The sequence below is a fragment of the Berghia stephanieae genome, chromosome 13, assembly GCF_034508935.2.
Source record: "Berghia stephanieae isolate SIO BIC M18660-M18661 chromosome 13, UCSD_Bste_1.3, whole genome shotgun sequence".
NCBI classification, from domain to species: Eukaryota; Metazoa; Mollusca; class Gastropoda; order Nudibranchia; family Aeolidiidae; genus Berghia; species Berghia stephanieae.
The window spans coordinates 34,181,869-34,207,600 of NC_088372.1; the positions used below are offsets into that span (position 1 = coordinate 34,181,869).

The window sequence follows — 25,732 nt, forward strand, 5'->3', positions numbered from 1 at the left end:
TATCTACCTCAATGCAAAAGGTAACCATCATGTAAGTTTCATATTTACGACTATTAATTAAATTTTTAGCATTTTAACTATTCTTGGCAGTAAAACGTTCTGAGCTTGAGGCGTCACATTAATTCTATAATAGTTTTATTGTTATATATCAATATTAAATGGCCACTTTTGGCCTAACTAGGGTTTCATTTTATCACGATTCAAATTTTTAAAATCAATTTAATAGCAAATTATTTTTATTATTATTACTATTATTATTATTATTATTATTATTATTATTATTATTATTATTATTATTATCATTGCCATAATTTTTATTATTTATTTTGCCCAATCAGCACGCATATATTTATTTGTATCCTTTTGGAGAGGGAGAGTAACATTTTCCAAAGAACCAAAAGCTTGGCTCCTCGCGGGTTATCTCTTGTTTTGACTGGCATTTGATCTCCGAATAGAACTAAGTTTTATCCACTGTTACTAATCTGTAAACTGGGTGGGATTCCTGACCTCCCATAACGGGCAGAGAGGTACATGCTGTGTCTTCTATCCCCCTATATCTGTTTTCCAAGTGCTTTCTGTCTTTTGTCTTGGAATGAGATTACTTGGTTTTGTCCTGACCCTGGCTGGAGTTATTGGCTTTAAGGAAATAGTCAAATGTATAGTTAGAGTTTTGGGAGATGATAATTTTTTCATTGTAAATCATCTCTTTGTGATGTATTGTTTTTTTTTTTTAATCTTCAACATATCATTTGTAAACATTTGAGTGTATTCTTCTTAGTCGGATCTTGTGCTGGTGTCTGGGTGAGACTTTTAGGTGATCTCAACTGAGTATTTTGATAGTGTGCTCTTGGAATCTACATCTGTTCCCTTTTTGAACTAATTCCCCGTTGTCTTCCTTTTTCTTGGGTACTTTAATTGTAATTCTATATCTTTTTACTATCACATTTTCTTCCTATTTACTGGTGCTGATATGACCTCAATGTGTTGCAAGCACCCTTAAAACCCTTAAAAACAAAAAAAACCACAACAATCTGTCCAAAAAAATGTGTGGCTGACTAACCGGAAAGATGCCCAAATTTCATAAATTGAGTTCTATTGTGCAGTGGTGTAGACCACACGTCTTTCTGATTATTTATCACTTTAAATTTTCTTTCTATGTCTATGAGAACCCAAGTTATGAATTTTTTTCTCAATAAAATTTGTTGCTATGGGAAACACTTTATCTTCGATTTTGGCTCATATCTCGAATCAAAGCTTGCCGCATCTTCCCGGGTTTTCTCAGCCAGCTTCACAAATATTCTTTCCATTGTCCACAAACTCTTGGATGACGTCATTTTCTATCCACTTCCATTTGCTGTAGCTTCCTTTTGACAAAGCTGCATTTTTAGTCTGTGTGATTTGTCGCGGAGTCATGTAAAAATAATCTCTTTCCCATTTTTCTCAGCTATTTTATGAGAAATTGATAACCCTTTTCTGAGAGTTATAATATTTTGTCATTGTCAGGGCAATTTCTATTTGATCAACCGTGGTATATCCATACATTGCGCTTTCTTGTTCCATTATTGCGGGTCGCATGTTAATCAGGTGAGAATTTCATTTTGCAAAAGTACAAACTCTTGCAGAGGTTGTAAATATTTTTTAAAAAATATTTTTAAACACATATATGTATATTTTTATATTCATGATGTAATGTTTTATTCTTTTAGTGCACAAGAACGAGACAGTAGTTTAGTCATAGCCTTACAACCAGAAGATACTTAATTCAAATCTTATAATATGAAGTATGGCTTTAGCTTAATCGTGTTTGATCGAATGGGCAATCAAACAAATGTGTGACCTATGTCCTCTAGCCAATATTATGTCGGGTTGACTGGGTGGGGTTCCTGACCTCCCATAGTGGACAGGGAGGTCACTTACTGTGTCTTCTTTCCCCTATTATATATTTTCCAATTTGCTTCTTGTCTTTTTCTGTCAAAAAAACCCCCAAAAAAACATTATTTTTACTGTTCACAAACACTTGGAGTACGGCACTTTCTATCCTCTTTCATTTGCTCTAGCTGTGCCTTGCTGCTTCTCATGCTTGGTTTTGTCCTTTCCCGTGTCAGAGTCCTTAGCTGGGAGGGAAACAGTCTAATGTATAGTTAAAGTTTAGGGAGATGATTTTTTAAATTTCATATTAAAGCATCTCTCTGATATCTATTGTTTTATTTGTTGTTTTCAATGTGTAATGCAGGCATTTGAGTGTGTTCCTGTTAGGGGGATGGGATTCCGTGCTTGTGTCTGGATGAGACTTTTAGGTGATCTCAAACGATGTACAATGATGGTATGCTCTTGGAATCTCCATCTGTTCTCTTTTTGTACCATTCCCCTTTGTCTTATTTATCATGTGTGCCTTTAATTGTATTTCTAGAATTTTGTTACTATCCCATTTTATTCCTTTTTACTGGTGCTGAAATGACCTCAATGTGTTGCAAGCGCCATAAAACCCTTCAAAACAAAACAAACATCTCTCGGCCAGGCCAATTGGATTGGCGCTGATATGACCTTAATGTGTTGCAAGTGCCGTAAAACCCTTGAAAACAAACAAACAAACATCATTTTGTTACTATCCCATTTTATTCCTTTTTACTGGTGCTGAAATGACCTCAATGTGTCACACACAAGCGCCTTAAAAACAACAAATAACAATGAAAATACTATTTTTTTAGAGGCTAGTAGGGGATGCCTGAAGCCACGGATGGTAAAAATACTAACGGAAAGGTGAAAAGGGAAATGCTTTCGATTGAAACAGAATCATCAATAGACGTTTTGACTAGAAACCCTTTTTCAGCAAAACTATAAATGGAAGATCTCATTTTAACCTTTTTGTTTATATTGATATAAATTTTCTTTTAATATGGACCTGATTACATTTGAATCTCGCGGGTGGTTGGATGGGAGCATCACCCTTGAATCATATACCTATGATGTTCGCATGGGTGTACGATCCGATAGTGATGTCGTTTCTTCTTCTCTTTACTAGCCTATCCTGCTTCTTTGGTTTGTGATTGTATATTTGACAGGGGATATTTTTTTTTTCTGTAAATCTTCTGCCTGTTTGTTCTTGGTTATTTATAATTTAGCTTATGATATCTTTAGGTTATGATTTTGATTTACATTTGTACTATTTTTGTTAGATTGCTTGTTTTTTTGTTTCAGCGGTCTCTCATATAACCTCAATTGTGTTGGAAGAGACCTAAAGCAACAAACAAACAAACAAAAAAACATTTGAATCTCCGGTCAATTCTTATCATTAAACGTTACCCTCCATATCAATGTGGTATTAAGTCACTCAGGTCATTGTTATTGCTTTTTGCCATCCATGTTTATGAGTAATTCTAACTAAACCGAATTAACCAGACTATAGATAGAAAGAAGTTGACGTCACGTCACTCAGGCCTTTATTAATGTTTTTAAAAAATGTTTTTTATTACCATCCATGTTTCTGAGTAATTATCACTAAACTGTATCAACCAGACTATGAACGTTCAAGGTTACACATAGTTTTGTGTATTTCAGGATGGCAATCGTGTGAGTTTCTTAGCCAAGCACACAGAATCTTTAGCATCCTCTTCAATAAAATGTAGAATCTGTAATGGAAGTCTCTCATTTTATTTTGTTTCTTTTTACTGTATGTCCGTCCAATTCTAAGACATTAACCGTTCTATGTGGCGTGGTCTATGGAGGGTCGGTTAAATGACATGCCAAGGACTTTGAATTCTCCCTCAATAGGGAATGAGATTAGCGGAAGAGTAGCGTCCCTTGATTGGACGTCACCTTACAGAGAGAGGGGGGGGGGGGGTACTTACTGTCTCTTCTATCCCCATATATCTGTTTTCCAACATGCTTTCTGTCTTGTAATGAGATTACTTGGTTTTGCCCTGGCCGGATAACCTGGCTGAGAGGGAAACAGTCAAATGTATACATTTACTGTTTTGGGAGATGATTTTTTTCCTTGTAAATCATCTCTCTGTTATCTACTATTATATTTGTTGTTTTGAATTTATAGTGTAAGCATTTGAGTGCATTCCTCTCAGTAGGGATCCGTGCTCGTGTCCGGATGAGACTTTTAGGTGATCTCAAACTAAGTACATTGATGATATGCTCTTGGAATCTACAACTACTCCCTATTTGTACCATTTCCCTTTGTCTTACCTTTTCTTGGGTGCTTTAATTGTAATTCTCGCACTTTTTACTATCCCATATTCTCCCTTTTTGCTGGCGCTGATATGACCTTCATGTGTTGCAAGCGCCGTAAAACCCTAAAAAAAAACAACAAAAACAATCAACGGCAGTCATCGTTGTTATTGTTTTTAGTCAGCCATGTTTATGAGTAGTTCTCACTAAATCCCTCTATAGATAGTTCGAAGATGACGTCACTCAGGCCTTTGTTATTGTTTTTGCCATCCGCGTTTGTGAGTTGTTCTCACTAAACTGTATTAACCAGACTATAAATGTTCATGGTTACACAGAGTTTGTGTGTTGGTCCGTTATACTTCCGGATGGTAATGTTGTGAACTCCTTGGCCAAGCGCATTCTATCTATAGGATACACAACATCAATGGCACGTCACCTTTCTTATTGTTTTTAGCCAGTCAATTGTTGTGAGTAGTTCTCACTAAATACACGGCGTTAACGGTACGGTATCGATAGACGCACCACGAAGTAAACAACAAACTTTCTTCGTCATGGATTCCTCTGAGGAAGACACTCTGATTAATTAAATCACACTTTAGAATAGAAAAAGGAAGAGAAAAACGTATTATCATCATCATCATCATCATTAGACAAGCATATTATCCGAATGATAATAAGCAATTACCATTGTCCCTCTCGGCTCGATAGCTCAGTTGGTAGAGCACTCGCTTCACACTCAAAGGGACCGTGATCGATCCCGGGTGCAGTCATGATTTTTCTGGACCCCTTCCTGTCCACCAATCAGTGATTGGGTAGCTGGACCTGTTAGATCTAGCAGAAAGCACTTTGCGATAGACTAGCGTCCTATCCACAGGATAGCAAGCAATTGCTATTGTCCATTTCCAGACCTGCCAACCTTCCCAGGTTGAAAAGTGTATTCCATGACCCTAAAAAGTGTATTTTTTAAACAAAAAGTGTATTTTGTCCGCACATGTGGAAAAAAAATACGCACTATACAAAAATTTATATAAAAGCTAACATCAATCCCAAATCAAAATAAACTCTGATCTTCATCCTTCAAGCAAGCTCTAGTTATTACAAAATTATTGATTTATCGAGAAACTAAAAAAAAAATTAGCATAAGGCTCAGAAATTGCAATATCAAAGGAAATTGCTTTCGAAACACTCTAAGGAATGACCAAAAGACCCTTAACAAGTTGGTAATATTGACGCTAGTGTCAGTGGAAGAAGTGTTGGTTGTTGTAGCGATGGTGCTCTAGTGGTGGTAGTGGTGATGATGATGAAGCTGTGGTGGCAGAAATGATGTGGTGGTGGTTGTGGCCGTGACAATGCTGTGATGGCAGTTGTAGAAGTGATGATGTCATGATGTTGATGGTAAGAGATGCTGATGTACCAAATGAAGTTGCGATGGTGATATCTGCTAGCCCAGTACATCAGTTATGAGAAAGTTTTGAGATAAAATATCTGGGAGAGTGGTCTTCAATTCAAAAGATGACAATTTGCAACAGTAGCAAGATATTTTCCATATATGTTATCTGATGACATCTCTCTCTCTCTCTCTCTCTCTCTCTCTCTCTCTCTCTCTCTCTCTCTCTCTCCTCTCTCTCTCTCACTCACTCACTCTTTTTTGAGCATTCACTACTACTACTCCTCCTCCTACTACTGCTATTACTTCTATATAATACTAATACTATTACTTTGGTCAAATGATGGGAAATTCGAAAAGTATGTAATATGCAGAGACAAGTTAAATACTTCTAAAATGGTTCTAGAGAATTCATTTTGAACCAAATACCGTTCCTAAAGCTGCCCACATTGTAATTCAAGACTCGTACAAAATAATAAATAAAATAAATTATAAATTTTATAAATCAAAATAGAGTAATTTAGTTATAATAAAGGGAAATAACCCATTTATGTTTAAGTTAATTAGCAATACCGTTTTTAATTGAAGGCTTCAAAGTCAAAGATGTTGGTTAAATTAAATTTTCACTTAGAATTTTCTATTTAATAAGTGCCAAAATTTTAAATGTGGTCTGAGACTATTTAAAGTATAAAACAAGCTTATATGCATAATTCTATGCAAATCCTCAAAAATGTATGCGAAAAATATTGGTGAAAACCGCATCATATAAGCAACTGAAATGATAACTATAGTATTGAATGTGATGCATCATTCATTCAGAAACACAGTCAACAGTTGGTGTACGACACGTGTGTATCAAATGTATCATCAACATCATTCACATCACATATCTTAAATCGTATCCGCGTATTCGAGGTCCAGAAATCGTACTAAAATACGATTAATCGTACTGGTTGGCAGGTCTCCATTTCATACAATAGAGACCGGGATAAATTTTTTACCTTTTCATGCTATGGAAACCGGGCTAAACCAACGTCTTCTACTACTACTACTACTACTACTACTACTACTACTACTACTACTACTACTACTACTACTACTACTACTATCATCATCATCATCTTCATCTTCATCATTATTGTTCTGGGTCGGGTTCCTGGCCTCCCATAGTGGGCAGGGAGGCACTTACTGTGTCTTCTATCCCCCTATATCTGTCTTCCAACTCTTTCTCTGTCTTTGTCTTGGAATGAGATTGCTTGGTTTTGTCCTGGCCCTGGCCGGATACTCTAGCTGAGAGGGAACCAGTCAAATGTATAGTTAATTTTGGGAGATGATATCTTTTCCCTTGTTAATCATCTCTCAATTATGCATTTTATTATGTTTTCTTTATTATATACGATTTGTAAAACATTCCTCTTCGTGGGGACCTGTGCTTGTGTCTGGATGAGACATTTAGGTGATCTCAAACTAAGTACTTTGATGGTGTGCTTTTGGGAATCTACACCTGCTGGGTGGGGTTCCTGCCTCCCATAGTGGGCAGGGAGGTACATACTGTGTCTTCTATCCCCCTATATCTGTTTTCCAACTAGCTGTCTGTCTTTGTCTTGGAATGAGATTACTTGGTTTTGTCCTGGCCCTGGCCGGATACCTTGACTGGGAGGGAAACAGTCAAATGCATAGTTATTGTTTTGGGAGATGATATTTTTTTCCTTGTAAATCATCTCTCTGTTATGCATTGTATTATGTTTTCTTTATAGTATATACGATTTGTAAAACATTTGAGTGTATTCCTCTTAGTGGGGACCTGTGCTTTTGTCTGGATGAGACTTTTAGGTAATCTCAAACTAAGTGCTTTGATAGTGTGCTCTTGGAATCTACATCTGTTTCCTATTTGAACCAATTCCCCTTTTGTCTTCTCTTTTCTTGGCCACTTTAATTGTATTTCTATAACTTTTTACTATCTTATTTTCTTCCTTTTTACTGGCGCTGATATGACCTAAATGTGTTGCAAGTGCCGTAAAACCCTTAAAAACATTTTTAAAAAAACAATCTACACCTGTTTCCTATTTGAACCAATTCCCCTTTGTCTTACCTTTTCTTGGGTGCTTTAATTGTAATTCTAGAACTTTTTACTATCCCATTTTCTTCCTTTTTACTGGCGCTGATATGACCGTAATGTGTTGCAAGTAGTGCGGGCGGTCCTTGGCAAGCTTAAGGACCACGGTCCTACGGTCCTTGGGAAATGAAGACCGCAAGGACCGGTCCTAGGAGCGGTCCTTTTCGACATTGAACATTCCTGAGAGACTGTTGGAAATTCGAACCGGTTTGACCTTTGAGACCGTGGGATCGTTCATTCTTGAACCGTTAAAGACCGCTACACGATGAAAACCGTGGTCTACAGGAGTAAAACACACGGAGTAGTCACACTCATTTCAAATTGTAACCTAATTAGAGAAGAGGGGTGATGTCTTCTTTATTTGCTCACCGTACTTCATTGTTACTTCGATAATTTAATAAAATTTGAAATTTATCCCCATTAACGGAGATAATGGCATCGCCCAAGGCGTTGATCGAGTTGTTCGTGGCGTTGATACACACACGCAACTCCTACCCCCCCCCCTCCCCCCCCCCCCACACACACACACATTAGAGGGCAGCGAGCATTGAAGAGTAAGAGAGAGACGTGAAGTTATAATAAGAGGGGGTGGATGAGGTAATAAGAGGGGTCGATGGTGACTTTTCGCCAGATCTAACAAACTCAGCTACCCATTCATTGCTGAGTAGACAGGGATTCAGAAAAAAATCGACTGCACCCGGGATCGATCTCTGGCCCTTTGCGTATAAAGAGAGTGCTCTATCAACTGAGCTATCGGGGTCCCCAAATATTCTATTGGACTTTTTTAAAATTCAGACGTTATAACTGGGTTTTTTGGAAGGAAGAAACTAATGAAACTCATATTATTTGATTAGTAAAAACACCAAACGAAATTTTAATATTATTGTATTATTTTAAATGACAACACTGCGATAGAAAGGAGTGGCGACAAGAGATGGACAAAAGAAAACAAAAAATCGGATTTGCTACTTGCTAGGTTCGACACACACACACACACACAAACACACACATCTTTAGTAGTCACATACATTTCAAACAATAACCCATTAGAGAAGAGGGGTCATGCCTTCACCATAGATCATTGTCATTGCGATCATTATGGTGTAGTAAATTTTGAAATTTACCCCGTATAATGGAATCGTCCAAGGCGTGCGCCTCCTGTTCCCCCCATCTCACACACGAAAGGGCGGTTTGCGGAGTGGAGGTTGGTGGTCGTCTGCCTGTATGGTCGTCTGTGTCGTTTAGTGTATGGCAAAGGGGGGTGGGTGCGATTAATTAAGTGGGATGGGTGGTGATTGGTGGAAGATAGGCAACCGAAGCAACGAATCGCTGGGGAAGTAGTAGGCTATGGCGCGAGACCGTAGGACCGTGGTCCTTGCAAGGACCGCCCCGCACTAGTTGAAAGGTGATACGAAGTGAGGACCGCCGCCGATCTTCCCCTATGGGACCGGTCTTCGGTTCACAGCTAAAAGACCGTGGGACCGCGGTCCAGACCGGTCTTCAGCGCGGCACTAGTTGCAAGCGCCAAAAAACCCTTCAAAACAAAACAAACATCTTTCGGCCAGGCCAATTGGATTGGCGCTGATATGACCTTAATGTGTTGCAAGTGCCGTAAACCCCTTAAAAACAAACAAACATCATTATTGTTATTATTGTTATCATTATTACTATGTCTTATTATCATCATCATTGCCATTTTTATTATTATTGAAAATAAGCTCAGCGACAGGTAAACATTTCATGTCGATATCTTCCCAGACTTGTTTTTTGATGATCATTGATGTGATATTATGAGTTCTTTGGGTCCCAAAGAAGGGGTCGGTCTCTCACTAATTCAACAACTTTCTTTTTGTAGTCGTCCATCTTGACCACACGGCACAAAAAACGAGCAAGGCGACAAATGGCGACATGCTAGTTTTTTGTTACGACTGTGTTGTGCAGTCCATTTGAGGGGGGCTTCTATAGATAGTTCGAAGATGACGTCACTCAGGTCTTTGCTATTGTTTTTTGCCATCCGCGTTTATGAGTAATGCTCACTAAACTGTATTAACCCGACTATAAACGTTCATGGATACACACAGTTTTATGTGTTGGTCCGTTATACTTCCGGATGGCAATGTTATGAGTTTCTTAGCCAAGCGCATACTATCTATAATTTATTGTTGTTCGTTCGTTTTGTTTATCTCGTGTGTTGTTTACTTTTGTGAGCCATTGTTATGAGTAGTTCTCACCAAATACTATCAATCAGATCACAAACTTTAACACGCACAAAAAAAACCCCGAGCAAATGGAGACAGACGAGTGTTGTGTCGTGTGGTCTATGGAAAGGGATTTCTCTAATTTCTTGTTGTGAGGTTCGTTTGTTTCGTGTGTTGTGTGGTGTGTACTCTTCGTGTGGTCTATGGAAAGGGATTTCTCTAATTTCTTGTTGTGAGGTTCGTTTGTTTCGTGTGTTGTGTGGTGTGTACTCTTCGTGTGGTCTATGGAAAGGGATTTCTCTAATTTCTTGTTGTGAGGTTCGTTTGTTTCGTGTGTTGTGTGGTGTGTACTCTTCGTGTGGTCTATGGAAAGGGATTTCTCTAATTTCTTGTTGTGAGGTTCGTTTGTTTCGTGTGTTGTGTGGTGTGTACTCTTCGTGTGGTCTATGGAAAGGGATTTCTCTAATTTCTTGTTGTGAGGTTCGTTTGTTTCGTGTGTTGTGTGGTGTGTACTCTTCGTGTGGTCTATGGAAAGGGATTTCTCTAATTTCTTGTTGTGAGGTTCGTTTGTTTCGTGTGTTGTGTGGTGTGTACTCTTCGTGTGGTCTATGGAAAGGGATTTCTCTAATTTCTTGTTGTGAGGTTCGTTTGTTTCGTGTGTTGTGTGGTGTTGTTACTCTTCGTGTGGTCTATGGAAAGGGATTGCTCTAATTTCTTGTTGTGAGGTTCGTTTGTTTCGTGTGTTGTGTGGTGTGTACTCTTCGTGTGGTCTATGGAAAGGGATTTCTTAATTCTTGTTTGTGAGGTTCGTTTGTTTCGTGTGTTGTGTGGTGTGTACTCTTCGTGTGGTCTATGGAAAGGGATTCTCTAATTTTGTGTGAGGTTCGTTTGTTTCGTTGTGTTGTGTGGTGAGTACTCTTCGTGTGTGGTCTATGGAAAGGGATTTCTCTAATTTCTTGTTGTGAGGTTCGTTTGTTTCGTGTGTTGTGTGGTGTGTACTCTTCGTGTGGTCTATGGAAAGGGATTTCTCTAATTTCTTGTTGTGAGGTTCGTTTGTTTCGTGTGTTGTGTGGTGTGTACTCTTCGTGTGGTCTATGGAAAGGGATTTCTCTAATTTCTTGTTGTGAGGTTCGTTTGTTTCGTGTGTTGTGTGTGGTACTCTTCGTGTGGTCTATGAAAGGGATTCTCTAATTTTTGTTGTGAGGTTCGTTTGTTTCGTGTGTGTGTGTGTGTGTACTTTTGTGTGGTCATGTGAAAGGATTTCTCTAATTCTTTTGTGAGGTTCGTTTGTTTCGTGTGTTGTGTGGATGTGTATCTTCGTGTGGTCTATGGAAAGGGATTTCTCTAATTTCTTGTTGTGAGGTTCGTTTGTTTCGTGTGTTGTGTGGTGTGTACTCTTCGTGTGGTCTATGGAAAGGGATTTCTCTAATTTCTTGTTGTGAGGTTCGTTTGTTTCGTGTGTTGTGTGGTGTTACTCTTCGTGTGGTCTATGGAAAGGGATTTCTCTAATTTCTTGTTGTGAGGTTCGTTTGTTTCGTGTGTTGTGGTGGTGTGTACTCTTCGTGTGGTCTATGGAAAGGGATTTCTCTAATTTCTTGTTGTGAGTTCGTTTGTTTCGTGTGTTGTGTGGTGTGTACTCTTCGTGTGGTCTATGGAAAGGGATTTCTCTAATTTCTTGTTGTGAGGTTCGTTTGTTTCGTGTGTTGTGTGGTGTGTACTCTTCGTGTGGTCTATGGAAAGGGATTTCTCTAATTTCTTGTTGTGAGGTTCGTTTGTTTCGTGTGTTGTGTGGTGTGTACTCTTCGTGTGGTCTATGGAAAGGGATTTCTCTAATTTCTTGTTGTGAGGTTCGTTTGTTTCGTGTGTTGTGTGGTGTGTACTCTTCGTGTGGTCTATGGAAAGGGATTTCTCTAATTTCTTGTTGTGAGGTTCGTTTGTTTCGTGTGTTGTGTGGTGTGTACTCTTCGTGTGGTCTATGGAAAGGGATTTCTCTAATTTCTTGTTGTGAGGTTCGTTTGTTTCGTGTGTTGTGTGGTGTGTACTCTTCGTGTGGTCTATGGAAAGGGATTTCTCTAATTTCTTGTTGTGAGGTTCGTTTGTTTCGTGTGTTGTGTGGTGTGTACTCTTCGTGTGGTCTATGGAAAGGGATTTCTCTAATTTCTTGTTGTGAGGTTCGTTTGTTTCGTGTGTTGTGTGGTGTGTACTCTTCGTGTTTTGTTTCGTGTGTTTGGAGGGGATTTTCTAATTTCTTTGGAGGTTTGTTGTTTGTTGTGGTTGTTGTGTTTTCGTGTGTTATGGGTGTACTTTTTCTATAAGGTTTCTTGAATTTCTTGTTTGAGGTCGTTTGTTTGTGTGTTGCTTCGTGTATCTCTGGAGAAAGGGATTTCTCTAATTTCTTGTTGTGAGGTTCGTTTGTTTCGTGTGTTGTGTGGTGTGTACTCTGGTGGTCTATGGAAAGGGATTTCTCTAATTTCTTGTTGTGAGGTTCGTTTTTTCGTGTGTTGTGTGGTGTATCTGTGTCAAGATTTATCTTGTGGTCTTTGTGTTTGTTACCTCGGTCATAAATTTCTAATTGTATCTTGTTCTGTTGTGTACTCTGGTCTATAAGTCTCTAATTCTTTAGTCTTTCGTTGTGTTACCTCGTCTGAAAGTTCTCAATTCTGTAGCGTTGTTGTTGTATTCGTGAGAAGATTCAATTTTTGTGTCTTGTTTTGTGTCCTCGGTGCTGTTCCTTCTTTAGTGTCGTGGTTCTCTTCGTGTGGTCTATGGAAAGGGATTTCTCTAATTTCTTGTTGTGAGGTTCGATTTGTTTCGTGTGTTGTGTGGTTGTACTCTTCGTGTGTCTTGAAGGATTTCTCTAATTCTTGTTGTGAGGTTCGTGTTGTGTGTGTGGTGTGTACTCTTCGTGTGGTCTATGGAAAGGGATTTCTCTAATTTCTTGTTGTGAGGTCGTTGTTTCGTTGTTGGTGGTTGTACTTGTGTGTTAGGAAGGGATTCTCTATCGTTGTTGTGGTTCGTTTTTCGTGTGTGTGGATTGTAATTTCGTGTGTCTAGGAAGGATTTCTATTTCTGTTGTGGTCGTTGTTTGTGTTGTGTGTGTTACTCTTCGTGTGGTCTATGGAAAGGGATTTCTCTAATTTCTTGTTGTGAGGTTCGTTTGTTTCGTGTGTTGTGTGGTGTGTATCTCGTGTGGTCTGGAAGATTCTCTAATTCTTGTTGTAGTCGTTGTTTCGTGGTGTGTGTTGTACTTCGGTGTCATGGAAAGGATTTCTCTAATTTCTTGTTGTGAGGTTCGTTTGTTTCGTGTGTTGTATGGTGTGTACTCTTCGTGTGGTCTATGGAAAGGGATTTCTCTAATTCTTGTTGTGAGGTTCGTTTGTTTCGTGTGGTTGTGGTGTGTACTCTTCGTGTGGTCTATGGAAAGGGATTTCTCTAATTTCTTGTTGTGAGGTTCGTTTGTTTCGTGTGTTGTGTGGTGTGTACTCTTCGTGTGGTCTATGGATGGTCCGCCTTCTGCGCTGAGGCTTGTCTCTCAACGACGCGGCGAGACATTTTGCCCCGGTCCACCAGATGGCGCTACCGGTCTGTGGCAATAGCTCGCCTGAGAAACGGACCAGTCGTTCATACCTCCTCCAAGAACGAGGCTTTACTTCGACAAATAGTGGAGGAGGAGGAGGAAGAAAAAGGCGTGCAACGACCAACTCGGCGTCGGCGACGGATTCCTCACTACGCTGAAAATGTCGTCCCCCATTACGAGGATTCCTCATTCCAATCTCATTTTAGAATGGAAAAAGAAACTTTTGAGGTGAGTTTAGGTTATGAAGTTCTCTAGTATTAGTATTCGTATATTAGTTCATAAGAAATGAAGTGAGTAGGAAAGTGCCAGAAGACAACAGCGATGGGGGCTCGAAGTACAACTCCGCCTGACCGAGGAGATCGTGACTACCGTATCACGACCCCCAAAAAAGTCGCTTCTAATTTAACCTTGGCTTGGTCTTATTAGTATTAGAGTAGAGTCTTCTCTCCCCGACTTCTTGAGATCACAGGTTCCCTTTGATTCCTGAACACATTTTCATTTTAAAAAACCCGACAGTGACTGTTTTATATTTAGAGCCGTTTTAGTTTTGCCTTGCCAATGTTTACCAAAGAACTAAAGACTAAGGACATGCGCTGTGCTGTGTAGCCGACGTGCATGATTCTCATTCTCAGCATATTTGATATGATATTAGGCACTTTGATAACTCCAGTCCAGTGGCCGCCGATAGGCTCACTGACTGTAAGTTACTGTACTGTAAGGTGAAACTCGTTTTTTGGAACTTTATGATTTTATTTTGCCCCTTTACTGTTTTGGTCACCATGGCGTTATTTTCATTTATCCTTATTTTTTTTTTCATACTTTCCATACATGAAAATTATATGAAAGTAAAGCTTATTATCTGACCTTTAAAAATGATACCCAACACTTGCCAATTGAAACAAAATTACAGAAAAATATGTGGGCCATGTTGACTGCGAGATGCTGGTTTTGAGGCAGCAGTGAGATCACAGATTCTCTCTGTAAAATTGACAAATAATTTCAACAGAAAAATATAAATAACTCTGGAACTGTTAGTCGTAGAGATAAGGTATCAAATTTTATGTTTTTTCAAGTCCCATCCTCCTGACTGAGTTTGAAAATTTTATCAAAGTGCCTACACCTACTATCTGCGTTAGTTCGGTGATAAGATAAGATATGCTTTATTTATCCTTGTATGGAAATTACAACTTTCTGTTATTCTGTCTTGAGTCTGTGCTGTCCTCTCTTTCAACCTCTGTTCCCGTCTTGAGACTTTGGCTTTGGGGAGGCCTTCCGAAAGTTCCTACAGCCCCGGTATTCTTGTTCTAGTGAAAAGTGAACGCGTCATGGGGCATTCGCGATATCCCAACTTTTTAATAAAATAGTTGCCAACCATATTATGCCTAAAAGACTCTAGCTTGATGATTCGTGATAACTATATGTCCACTCTGAGCATTTACTTTTGCATCGACCTCACATCCTCTGTTGGCCTTCCGAAAGCTCCTACATCCCGGTATTCTTTGTTTTTTATAATATACTAGTAGGGGGGGGGGGGCTCTTTATTTTTAAATTCTCCCTCCTACTATAACATAAAAAAACAAAGAATAATGGGATGTAGGAGCTTTCGGAAGACCTCCCCCACCGGCTAGTCGACCATTCAGAGAAATAGAGTTCACGTTAGTTTTCCTGAGCGTTTAGAGAGATAGAGCCGGTTCTATTTCTCTGAATGGTCCGCTACACTCCAGTCGCTGATGGGTTACAGACGCGATGTCGATGCAAAGGTAAATGCTCAGAGTGGTCAGAGAGTTATCTCTAATCATCAAGCTAGCGTTTTTTTTTTTAGGCACATTGTTGACAAAGTCGGATTGTACCTACTATCGCGAATACTCCGTGGCGTGTTCACTTTTGCACTATCAAAACCAGAACAGAAGTAAACCTGAATAACAATGCCAAAGTACAAGACGGAAACAGAGGTTGAAAGACAGGATAGTGGATAGCACAAACTCAAGATAGAAGTCTAACTGAAAGTTTGGGGGGGGGGGGGGGTGGGGGGGGGGGGGGGGGGGGGGGGGGGGGGCAAAGCGCCCAAGCACTGGCAAAAGACCTCCCCCCCCCCAACAAAAAAAATTACGTAGTGTTTTTAAGCACCTCCGTTGACGGTGTATCTTAAAGGATCGTTTTTATACACCTCCGTCCCGCATGCGCATCCCACCCAATTTCATCATCGATATTGTGTTTCTGTATTTGGACATGGCGAAAGTTATATTGTGACATCTGTAGGATGTTTTTGTTAATACACTTATATAAAGCACCAAGAGGAGAAGTAAAGTTAGTAAATAGCCATGTTCGACGTCATCGATTTCTGTGCTGATTTTGAAGGTGAATTGAAGTGTGAAAACCGGCAGCTCGATTCAGAAAACTGAAAACAGATGGTTGAAAGTATGACGATTAATTCCTAGACGAAAATAAGTTGTTAGCTGTGAGTATAGATATCTAATATTATTATTTGATGTGGTTGTTTTGATTTTGTTTGAGTTTTTTATCCTATTGTTTTTTTTGTTTTTTTTTTGTTTGTTTTTTTTTTAAATTTGTATTTGCTTTTCATTTTGTATGTTGTTGTTATCTTCTATTATCTGACCTTTTAAAAAAAAAATCCATATTGACCTTTGACAGCTCACTTCAACACTTTTCATTGTCACACCACGCAGTTTCTTTTTTATATCTATAGTTTTTATTGACGTGACTGAGTGCAACGTCTACTTAGGGAGACATTCCATGAGCTACTACATCCCAAGTATTCTTGTTCTAGAAGGGGGTCAGGGAGGGGGGAAACTTTTTTTTTAAAGTCTCCCCCCTCCCAAACCCCCTACACTAGAACTTCTAGTAGGGGGTTTGGGAGGGGGGAGACTTTAAAAAAAAAGTTTCCCCCCTCCCAGACCCCCTTCTAGAACAAGAATACTTTGGGTGTAGTAGCTTATGGAATGTCTCCCTCTACTTATTTCAAGGTCTTTGATTGATGGCAAAAATTGTGGCTAATCGTTTTCAAAACCTCATTGTGTGGGATTGAAATTGATGGAGGCCTTCCGCACGTTCCTCGAGCTAAGGGAAACAACCCAATTATTCCCTTCACTAACCTACTAACTTTAACTAACCCTAATAGGAAAAACAATAACTCTAGTACCTTTTCTACGGTTAATAACGGGAGGCCTTCCGAAAGCTCCTCGTGCTAAGGGAAAAAAACCCAAATTTTTTTTATTCCCTCAACTAACCCTAAGAAAACATAAAACATAGTACCCTTTACTAACCCTAATAGGAAAAACAAAAACCCTAGCACCTTAACTAACCCTCGTGAAAAAAATAAAAAATCCTCGGACCTCGAGCTAACCCTAATAGGGAATGAGATTAGCGGAAGAATAGCGTCCCTTGATTGGACGTCACCGGCGGAAAAGTTATTAGAGAGAGAACGTCATGTTGGTTGTGCGCTTGCGTCTCTCGTCGCGAGAGATATATAACTATAAAATATATAATATAAAAGCTCACCTTTTTACGGTCCACAGTTCCTGGCAGCATACAGTACTCACCAAAATGACTAGAATTCTAGGCGTGTCTCCCATAACTCATACGGACCAGGACACAGAGGAGCAAGACCCATTTGAGGTAATTATAAAACGTGAACGTTTATACATCACATCATAATCAAGGCGTCATTACAAGGGATCTCAGTCCAAACATAACATTTACTTTTATTAACCTCTGTAGAACGGAAAAAAAAGGAAGGAGTTTTTTATATCCATATATATATATATAGCAAGGATACATTTCACACCTGATCATTATAGATAGTTCGAAGATGACGTCACTCAGGTCTTTGTTATTGTTTTTTGCCATCCGCGTTTATGAGTAATGCTCACTGAACTGTATTAACCTGACTATAAACTTTCATGGATACACACAGTTTTGTGTGTTTGTCCGTTATACTTCCGGATGGCAATGTTATGAGCTTCTTAGCCAATTGCATACTATCTATAGATAGTATGAATTGACGTCACTCAGGTGTTTGTTATTGTTTTGTTTGTTTTTTGCCATCCGCGTTTATGAGTAATTCTCACTAAACTGTAGTAACTCTCTCCTTCCCAGCCATTATCAGGATTATCCCCAAAACTTCACACCCAACTAACACAAAAAGATATTTTTTATCACTCAAACACAATAGCAGTAAGTTCTTGCGATAAATAATTTCTTTAACAAAATATGCTCAACAGCACACTGTTCATTTTCTTTAAATGTGATAATGTACAAGAGAAATTTGAAAAAGACTAATTTTGGTTGAATCGCAAGGAATATGACGATTTTCCTGTACTTAGTAAGGAGAGGGTTAACCAGACTATAGATAGATCGAAGATGACGTCACTCTGGTCTTTGTTATTGTTTTTTGCCATCCGCGTGTATGAGTAATTCTCACTAAACTGTATTAACCAGACTATAAACGCTCAAGATTACACATAGTTTGTGTGTTGGTCCGTTATACTTCCAGATGGCAATGTTATGAGCTTCTTAGCCAAGCGCATACTATCTATAAACGTTCAAGGTTAGACACCGTTTTGTGTGTTGGTCCGTTATACTTTCGGATGGCAATTTTGTGAGCTTCTTAGCCAAGTGCATACTATTTGTAGATCCTTTTCAAAGACGACTTTGCGCTGTCCACATCAGGACTAGTTCTTGGTATCTAGAACCGACAATCATTCCACGAGTCTGAATAAAACCAACATCGATAGTATTCACAGATTGCCGTCACCACCACCACCATCATCATCACCATCATTATTATCATCACCACCACCACCATCATCATCACCATCATTATTATCATCACCACCACCATCATCATCATTATTATCATCACCACCACCACCATCATCATCATCATTATCACCACCACCATCATCATAACTCCTACCATCACCCTTCATCCTTATCTCTTTTCACCCCCACTTCACCTCTCTCTCTCTCTCTCTCTCTCTCTCTCTCTCTCTCTCTCTCTCTCTCTCCCTCTCCCTCTCCTCTCTCTCTCCCTCCCCCTCTCTCTCTCTCTCTCTCTCTCTCTCTCTCTCTCTCTCTCTCTCTCTCTCTCTCTCTCTCTCTCTCCTTTCCTCTAAGGTGATAACAGACGAGGACCGCTACAAAGCCGATGAAGAGATGGCCAAAGAGCTTGTCCACTATGCAGGCTACACGTTACTCGTCGTTTTCGTCCTGCTCTTCCTCGTGGCGTGTTTTGCTTCCGACCCCAGATCCTTTCTCGTCGCTTTCGGCACTGGTAGGTTCCAGTATCGCCATCAACGTTCGTTAAAAACTTGAGCCATTTTAATTGCGCAATATATTCACTAAACGTGCTCAAAGCGCTTTACAACGGGTCTCTATGACAAACCGCAACATGTTACATGAAGAACAAGACATGATGACTGTTAGGCGATATTACACAGTTTGTTTTTTTCCAACAGAGACAACGCTGTTGACGGCCAGGTACTCAGTTTAGACCTGAGTACTGTGAGAGAATGTGAATAAAGAGCATAACCACGCCTCTCGGTCAGTTGTCCGAATTTTAACAATGGCAGTGATTGCTAAACATAGGACCAAATACCCACGAACTGTTCTTCCGGTTGATCAAAAGAACCAACACAGAATACTCAGTGCAACCTGAAACGCCTTGATTGAGATAATATCGTGAGAACTAATCACCCAACAAACGGTATAAAAATAATAACAAATATAAGAGAGGCGACAATAGGATTCCATAGTCTGATGTCACGTCGCTCAGCAACGGCGAGCAGCGTGGTTCTAAACAAAGAAAATCGGTACTTTTTATTCTTCATGTTGGCCAGAACTTTTCACATGTCATGTGATCAGAATGTGTAAAAGTCAAAACATGATCATATTTATGTTTTTCTCATCTGGATACCCTTTTACGCTCGTCGGAGAAATATTTCATCAGGGCGTCCGCCATTGTTCCGATAGTGTAGAGCCAGTTACTAAGTTACCATGCGTCATAACGAGGGTAGTGACGTCATGACTGTTAAAGCTTATTTCATTCACTTTATTGTTTATAAACAATCAGCTATGTTTGTCCGAGAGAGAGAGCATGGAGGTGTGTCACAAATCCCGTGTTTTGATTGGTCAAAAATCTAGTGGTCAATTGCTTTTGTAAACTGCATTGCCTTGCAAAGGACACAAAACAGGGACGAGAGTTTCACGACCATTGTCACCCAAATAGTTACAGGTCACACTCAAAATGGTTTGATTTTGATTCAAAAGAGATAGCCCTTACCCGATGCGCCACCAACGCCGAAGTAGACGATCTGATGCGATGTAATATCTAGGTACTCATTCACACCTGAGTGAGGAGATAAATTAATGTAATAGTACATAGTGTATTATGGATATTCAATCGTTCCACAGGAAGTCCGTGTTGTTTGCTGTGTCCGTGCATCAAGAATTTGTACAAGTACACAGATCCAGCTAAGCTCATACAGGTAATCCTTATCATTAAATTATAAACATGACATTATATATATATATATATATATATATATATATATATATATATATATATATATATATATATATATATATATATATATATAGAATACAAATTGTCACTCACATTTTTTGTGGCCGAGACGTTCGTTTCTGTGGACTTATTCCACGTCCTCGGTCGGCGTAATCCTTAATAATGTCCGAAGAAAAAATTCTTACTCCAAACGAATTGCTTGTTCTTGGTTCCGTTGTGTAGTGGTGATTAGTGTTGATGTGTAGTGGTATATATATATATATATATATATATATATATATATATATATATATATATATATATATATATATATATATATATATATATATATGTATATATATATATATGTATATATATGAAGCATGGAAGAACACAGGCAATTAGAGAGGAAGCCGAGGCGTTCCGATTAGGAAGCAAAAGGCCTTAAGTCAAGCCAAGTCATATTGCTTTATAAAATTATGTAAATTCATTTCATAACATTTACTTATTAATTCTTGTAGTTTACGTTTGTAAAATCGATTTCCTCATGGACGAATAACGTTTATTTGTTAATTTGTTTAATCATTTATTTATATATATTTATTGATTAATTAATTGATGAATTAAATTACTTAATTTTATATATATATATATATATATATATATATATATATATATATATATATATATATATATATATTCGCCTCGTTCTGTTATATTCTCCAACAATGTTGTTACACCCTGCTGGAATCTTCAGGGAGGTTTTTTAAAAGTCCTAGTGTCTGGGAGGAATGTTGAGTAATATATATATATATATATATATATATAATATTATTATATATATATATATATATATATATATATATATATATTCATCTATGTTTTATAAATATTTCTTCACAGGATAGCGCAAACACTTACGTCCCAGGAATAATCGTGGAAGACGACGGGACTCTTCGTACTTATGAACCAAGCCCTGAAGAGACAGACGTTCTCTTTGAACTCATCAGCGAAATCACATCAATGTGATAGACATGAACCTAGCGATGAGAAAAAAAAACAGATGTTCTCTCTTGCAGTCATCAGCAGACTTATATCATTGTAATAGACACGAACCAAGCGCTGAGGTGACGGGTGTCTCTTTGATATGATGTCAGCGATATTCCATCGATGTGATAGACGTTAACATAGCGAGGAAAAGTCAGTTGTTCTCTTTGAACTCTTCAGGGTTATTACATCAATCCGATAATAATGAACCACCCTGAAGGGACAGATGTGCTCTGAACTTATCAGATAAATTACATCAGTTGATAGACATGAACAAAATCTGAAGAGACAGATGTTCTCTTTGATTGTACCAGCTAAATTACATAAATGTGATAGACATGAACCAAGTGCTGAAGAGACAGAGATGTTTTCTTTGAACTCATGAACGAAATTACATCAATGTAGATAGACATGAACATAGCGATGAAGAGTCAGATGTTCTCTTTGAACTCATCAGCAACAACATATTATTGTGATGGACACGAACATAGCGAGGAAAAGATAGATGTTTTCTTTGGGATGATCAGCGGTATTACATCGATGTGATAGACACAAACATAGCGAGGAAAAGATAGATGTTTTCTTTGGTATGATCAGCGGTATTCCATCGATGTGATAGACACGAACATAGCGAGGAAAAGACAGATGTTTTCTTTCATATGATCAGCGAAATTCTCATCATGTCTTAGTGTGGCGTGACAGAACAGGGAAAAAAACAACCTTGGATGTCTCGGATGTTGGACTCTTGTTTAGACAGGTTGTATGTATTGTTTTGTTTTTGTTTCAATCTTTATCGATGTGTGAAATTAAAGTTCCTTGGTTAATATGTCAAAAAGTGAATTGTCAGAGTAATATTTCTATAGGGTTAATCGGACGGTAGGAATTTATTGCTACCATTTGGAGAGGACGCTAGTCTCGCACAATGTACTTTCCGCTAGATTTAACTGCTCAGTGGACAGAATAGTGGCTTGGAAAGAAAACAAAAACAAGCCTCAACTTAACTATGGATCGATTGCGGTCCGTTTACGTTTGAAGCGACTGCTCTAACGACTGAGCTATCGGGAACACAATGTTTTCTCTGTGTGTGCGGCAGAAATAAGAAGGAAGGACACTCGAAGATTGAGTGAGTGCTGGGACTCCACTTGTGAAAAACAAACTGTATTGTCAAAATAATATTTCTATAGGGTTAATCGGACAGTAGCAATGTCTTGCTGCCCTTTGGATAGGTTGGTAATCTCTCACACTGGACGTTCCGAACAGACCCAGCTATCAAATCACTGCTGAGTGGACAAAGTGTCATATATTTTATGGGACAGCGTGGCTCAGCGGTACGGTCTCTGCTTCGTACCCAAAAGGTACCGAGTTCGATCACACGCCGCGCTGTGTGGCCTTGAGCAAGTCGCATCACCCTAGCTCACTTTGCGGCGCTGCTCTGCGGCTGACGCCTGGATTATTCCATTCTTCCCTTGGAACAGACCCGAAAGACAAATTTTCCCCCCTGGGGATGAATAAAGGGATTTAAAAAAATTATTATTTATATGTGATCCGACGTCTCAAAACGGGTTTTTATGTCGGGGTGGCTAGATGCAGGAAATAGGGAAGAAAAGTGTAGTGTCAACCCCCCCCCCCCCCCCAAAAACAAAAAACTGGTTCCCATTTCTTTGGAAGTGTAAAACTACTTTTCCATAGGACTGAATACAATTCCAAATTCACTGTGGATTGATCCCGGTCCATTTGCGTTTGAAGCGACTGCTCTACCGACTGAGCTATAGATAGTGTGCACTTGGCTAAGAAGCTCATAACATTGCCATTCGGAAGTATAACGAACCAACACACAAAACTGTGTGTATCCATGAACGTTTATAGTCAGGTTAATACAGTTCAGTGAGCATTACTCATAAACGCCGATGGCAAAAAACAATAACAAAGACCTGATGAGGTCATCTTTGAGCTATCGATCGGGACCACAATGTATAGATAGAATGCGCTTGGCCAAGGAGTTCACAACATTGCCATCCGGAAGTATAACGGACCAACACACAAACTCTTGTGTAACCACGAACGTTTATAGTCTGGTTAATACAGTTTAGTGAGAACAGCTCACAAACGCGGATGGCAAAAACAATAACAAAGGCCTGAGTGACGTCATCTGCATACTATCTATTGTCGGTGTGTGCCGCAGAGATAAGAAGAACAACGTACTGGAAGATTGAACGAGGGCCAAGACTGACTCGACTTGTAACAGTCATGTTATTTTTGAGTGACGTCCGTCCGTGACGCGATGGATTGCAATGCTCTCTGACAATAAATTCTTATCGCCCCGGCGTTTGCGGGTGGTTGGATGGGAGCATCACCCTTGAATCATATACCTATGATGTTTGCATGGGTGTACGATCCGATAGTGATGTCGTTTCTTCTTCTCTTTACTAGCCTATCCTGCTTCTTTGGTTTGTGATTGTTTTTTTTGACAGGGGATATTTTTTTTTTCTGTGAATCTTCTGCCTGTTTGTTCTTGGTTATTTATAATTTAGCTTATGATATCTTAAGGTTGTGATTTTGATTTACATTTGTACTATTTTTGTTAGATTGCTTGTTTTTTTGTTTCAGCGGTCTCTCATATAACCTCAGTTGTGTTGGAAGAGACCTAAAGCAACAAACAAAAGCCCCGGCGTTTGCTCCTTGGGTTAGATCATTTTCATGACTATCTCGTCCCACTTGGTACTCAATACGAGGCGATGCTCGTTGACAACCACCAATAAGAATCAATAGAGCGATGTCAAAAACAAAAAAAAAAAAAAAAAACAAAAAAAAAAACAAAAAACAAACAAAAAACAAAACAACAACAACAAAAACAAACAACCGAGTTCCAGTCTCATTGGAAGAGTAAAACCATCTTCCCGAGTATTGGATTCATACATTGTGTAAATGATCTCCTGGTTTCTAGATAACTGCTAGTCGTCAATAAAGATCATCCATACCTCGCTCTTTTACGTCCCGTAATCCTAAGAATCTGCCTAAAGAAAGTATGCGCTTGGCTAAGAAGCTCATAACATTGCCATTCGGAAGTATAACCGACCAACACACAAAACCGTGTGAAACCATGAACGTTTATAGTCGGGTTAATACAGTTTAGTGAGCATTACTCATTATAGATAGTATGCGCTTGGCTAAGAAGCTCATAACATTGCCTTCCGGAAGTATAACGGACCAACACACAACTGTATCTATGAACGTTAATAGTCAGGTGAATACAGTTCAGTGAGCATAACTTATAAACGCGGATGGCAAAAAACAATAACAAAGACCTGAGTGACGTCATCTTCGAACTATCTATTTTTCAATGGTTCAAAGTGTAAGAATGGGAGCGATCTATATTCATGTTTTCGTCCAACCTTGTCATCGATCACATGATTTGTAGCTGTCCAACGATTGGACATTTCTCTATAAATGTAAACACGCTGCTGTGTTTATGAAAGTTGTAAACATACACATGTGTCAAGCTGAACAAAATGACTAATCGTGATGTTGTCTATTTCTCAAACTGTGAACACTTTTCACTATGTGGGTCATTTTGAGCACACTTCGCCATGTGACGAATGACCTCGGGCACATGGATAGTTAATATAGATAGAATGCGCTTGGCCAAGGAGTTCACAACATTGCCATCCGGAAGTATAAAGGACCAACACACAAACTCTGTAACCATGAACGTTTATAGTCAGGTTAATACAGTTTAGTGAGAACAACTCACAAACGCGGATGGCAAAAACAATAACAAAGGCCTGAGTGACGTCATCTGCATACTATCTATAGATCATGCCCATTAGTTGTTGGGGTTGGAGCATCACTGCTGGGGATAGAATAAGAATAGATGAAAATTGGAATAAGAGCTGAAAGCGTTATTAGGTCCACCCTTCCGACACAACATACACTTTATGAAGACAAGTCTTATAAAAACTAAGTTTTAGTTGACATCTTAAATGATGATGATGATGATGATAACAATAATAACAATAATAACAACAATTACAATAACAATAATAATAATAATAATAATAATATAATTTTTATTGTCCAAAAATGATATAAATATATAGATAGTTCCAAGATGACGCCACTCAGGTCTTTGTTATTGTTTTCTGCCATCCGCGTTTGTGAGTAGTGCTCACTGAACTGTATTAACCAGACTATAAAAGTTCATGGATACACAGAGTTTGTGTGTTGGTCCGTTATACTTCCGGATGGCAATGTTGTGAACTCCTTGGCCAAGCGCATTCTATCTATACTGTGTTCTAAAAGTTCAGTCCAATTTTGATGTGTTTTAATTTTTTACTAACACATTTTCACGCTTTCTATAGATAGAGTATGCGCTTGGCTGAGAAGCTCATTACATTGCCATCCGGAAGTATAACGGACCAACACACAAAACTGTGTGTATCCATGAACGCTTATAGTCTGGTTAATACAGTTCAGTGAGCATTACTCATAAACGCGGATGGCAAAAAACATCAACAAAGACCCGAGTGACGTCATCTTCGAACTATCTATAGTTCCAATGAGTTTCCCCCCCCCCCCCCCCCCCCAATGTTTCTGCCATTGTGTTGTATTGAAGAATGAAAACAACTCACCTCGTCCTGCCATGTGGTTAAGTCGAAAAGATCTTATTTTGACTTAAAGATAGTATGCGCTTGGCTAAGAAGCTTACAAC

The 25,732-nt window shown here is 38.9% G+C and overlaps 1 protein-coding gene across 2 annotated transcripts; it reads left to right on the top strand.

Annotated features, from left to right (window-relative positions):
* The first annotated feature begins 13,324 nt into the window (after nt 1–13,324).
* LOC144958564 (uncharacterized) lies at nt 13,325–21,850 on the top strand. Of its 2 annotated transcripts, none has more exons than XM_078890626.1 (5): nt 13,325–13,682; nt 16,991–17,090; nt 18,591–18,747; nt 19,887–19,960; nt 20,881–21,850. In XM_078890626.1, the coding sequence occupies exons 1-5, from the start codon at nt 13,615–13,617 to the stop codon at nt 21,004–21,006; spliced, it is 525 nt and encodes a 174-aa protein (XP_078746752.1). In that variant the 5' UTR covers nt 13,325–13,614; the 3' UTR covers nt 21,007–21,850. The 2 variants fall into 2 exon arrangements, with proteins under 2 accessions (XP_078746752.1, XP_078746754.1); XM_078890628.1 differs by lacking the exon at nt 13,325–13,682 and adding an exon at nt 15,723–15,912 and having other exon boundaries at nt 20,881–21,843.
* The last annotated feature ends 3,882 nt before the right edge of the window (nt 21,851–25,732 follow it).

Excerpts from the sequence above, each read along its gene's own strand:
- LOC144958564 (XM_078890626.1), top strand. The coding sequence starts at position 13,615 with ATGTCGTCCCCCATTACGAGGATTCCTCATTCCAATCTCATTTTAGAA. Across the intron at positions 17,091-18,590 it reads AGGAGCAAGACCCATTTGAG|GTGATAACAGACGAGGACCG; the intron begins GTAATTATAAAA and ends CTTTCCTCTAAG. Across the intron at positions 19,961-20,880 it reads ATCCAGCTAAGCTCATACAG|GATAGCGCAAACACTTACGT; the intron begins GTAATCCTTATC and ends ATTTCTTCACAG.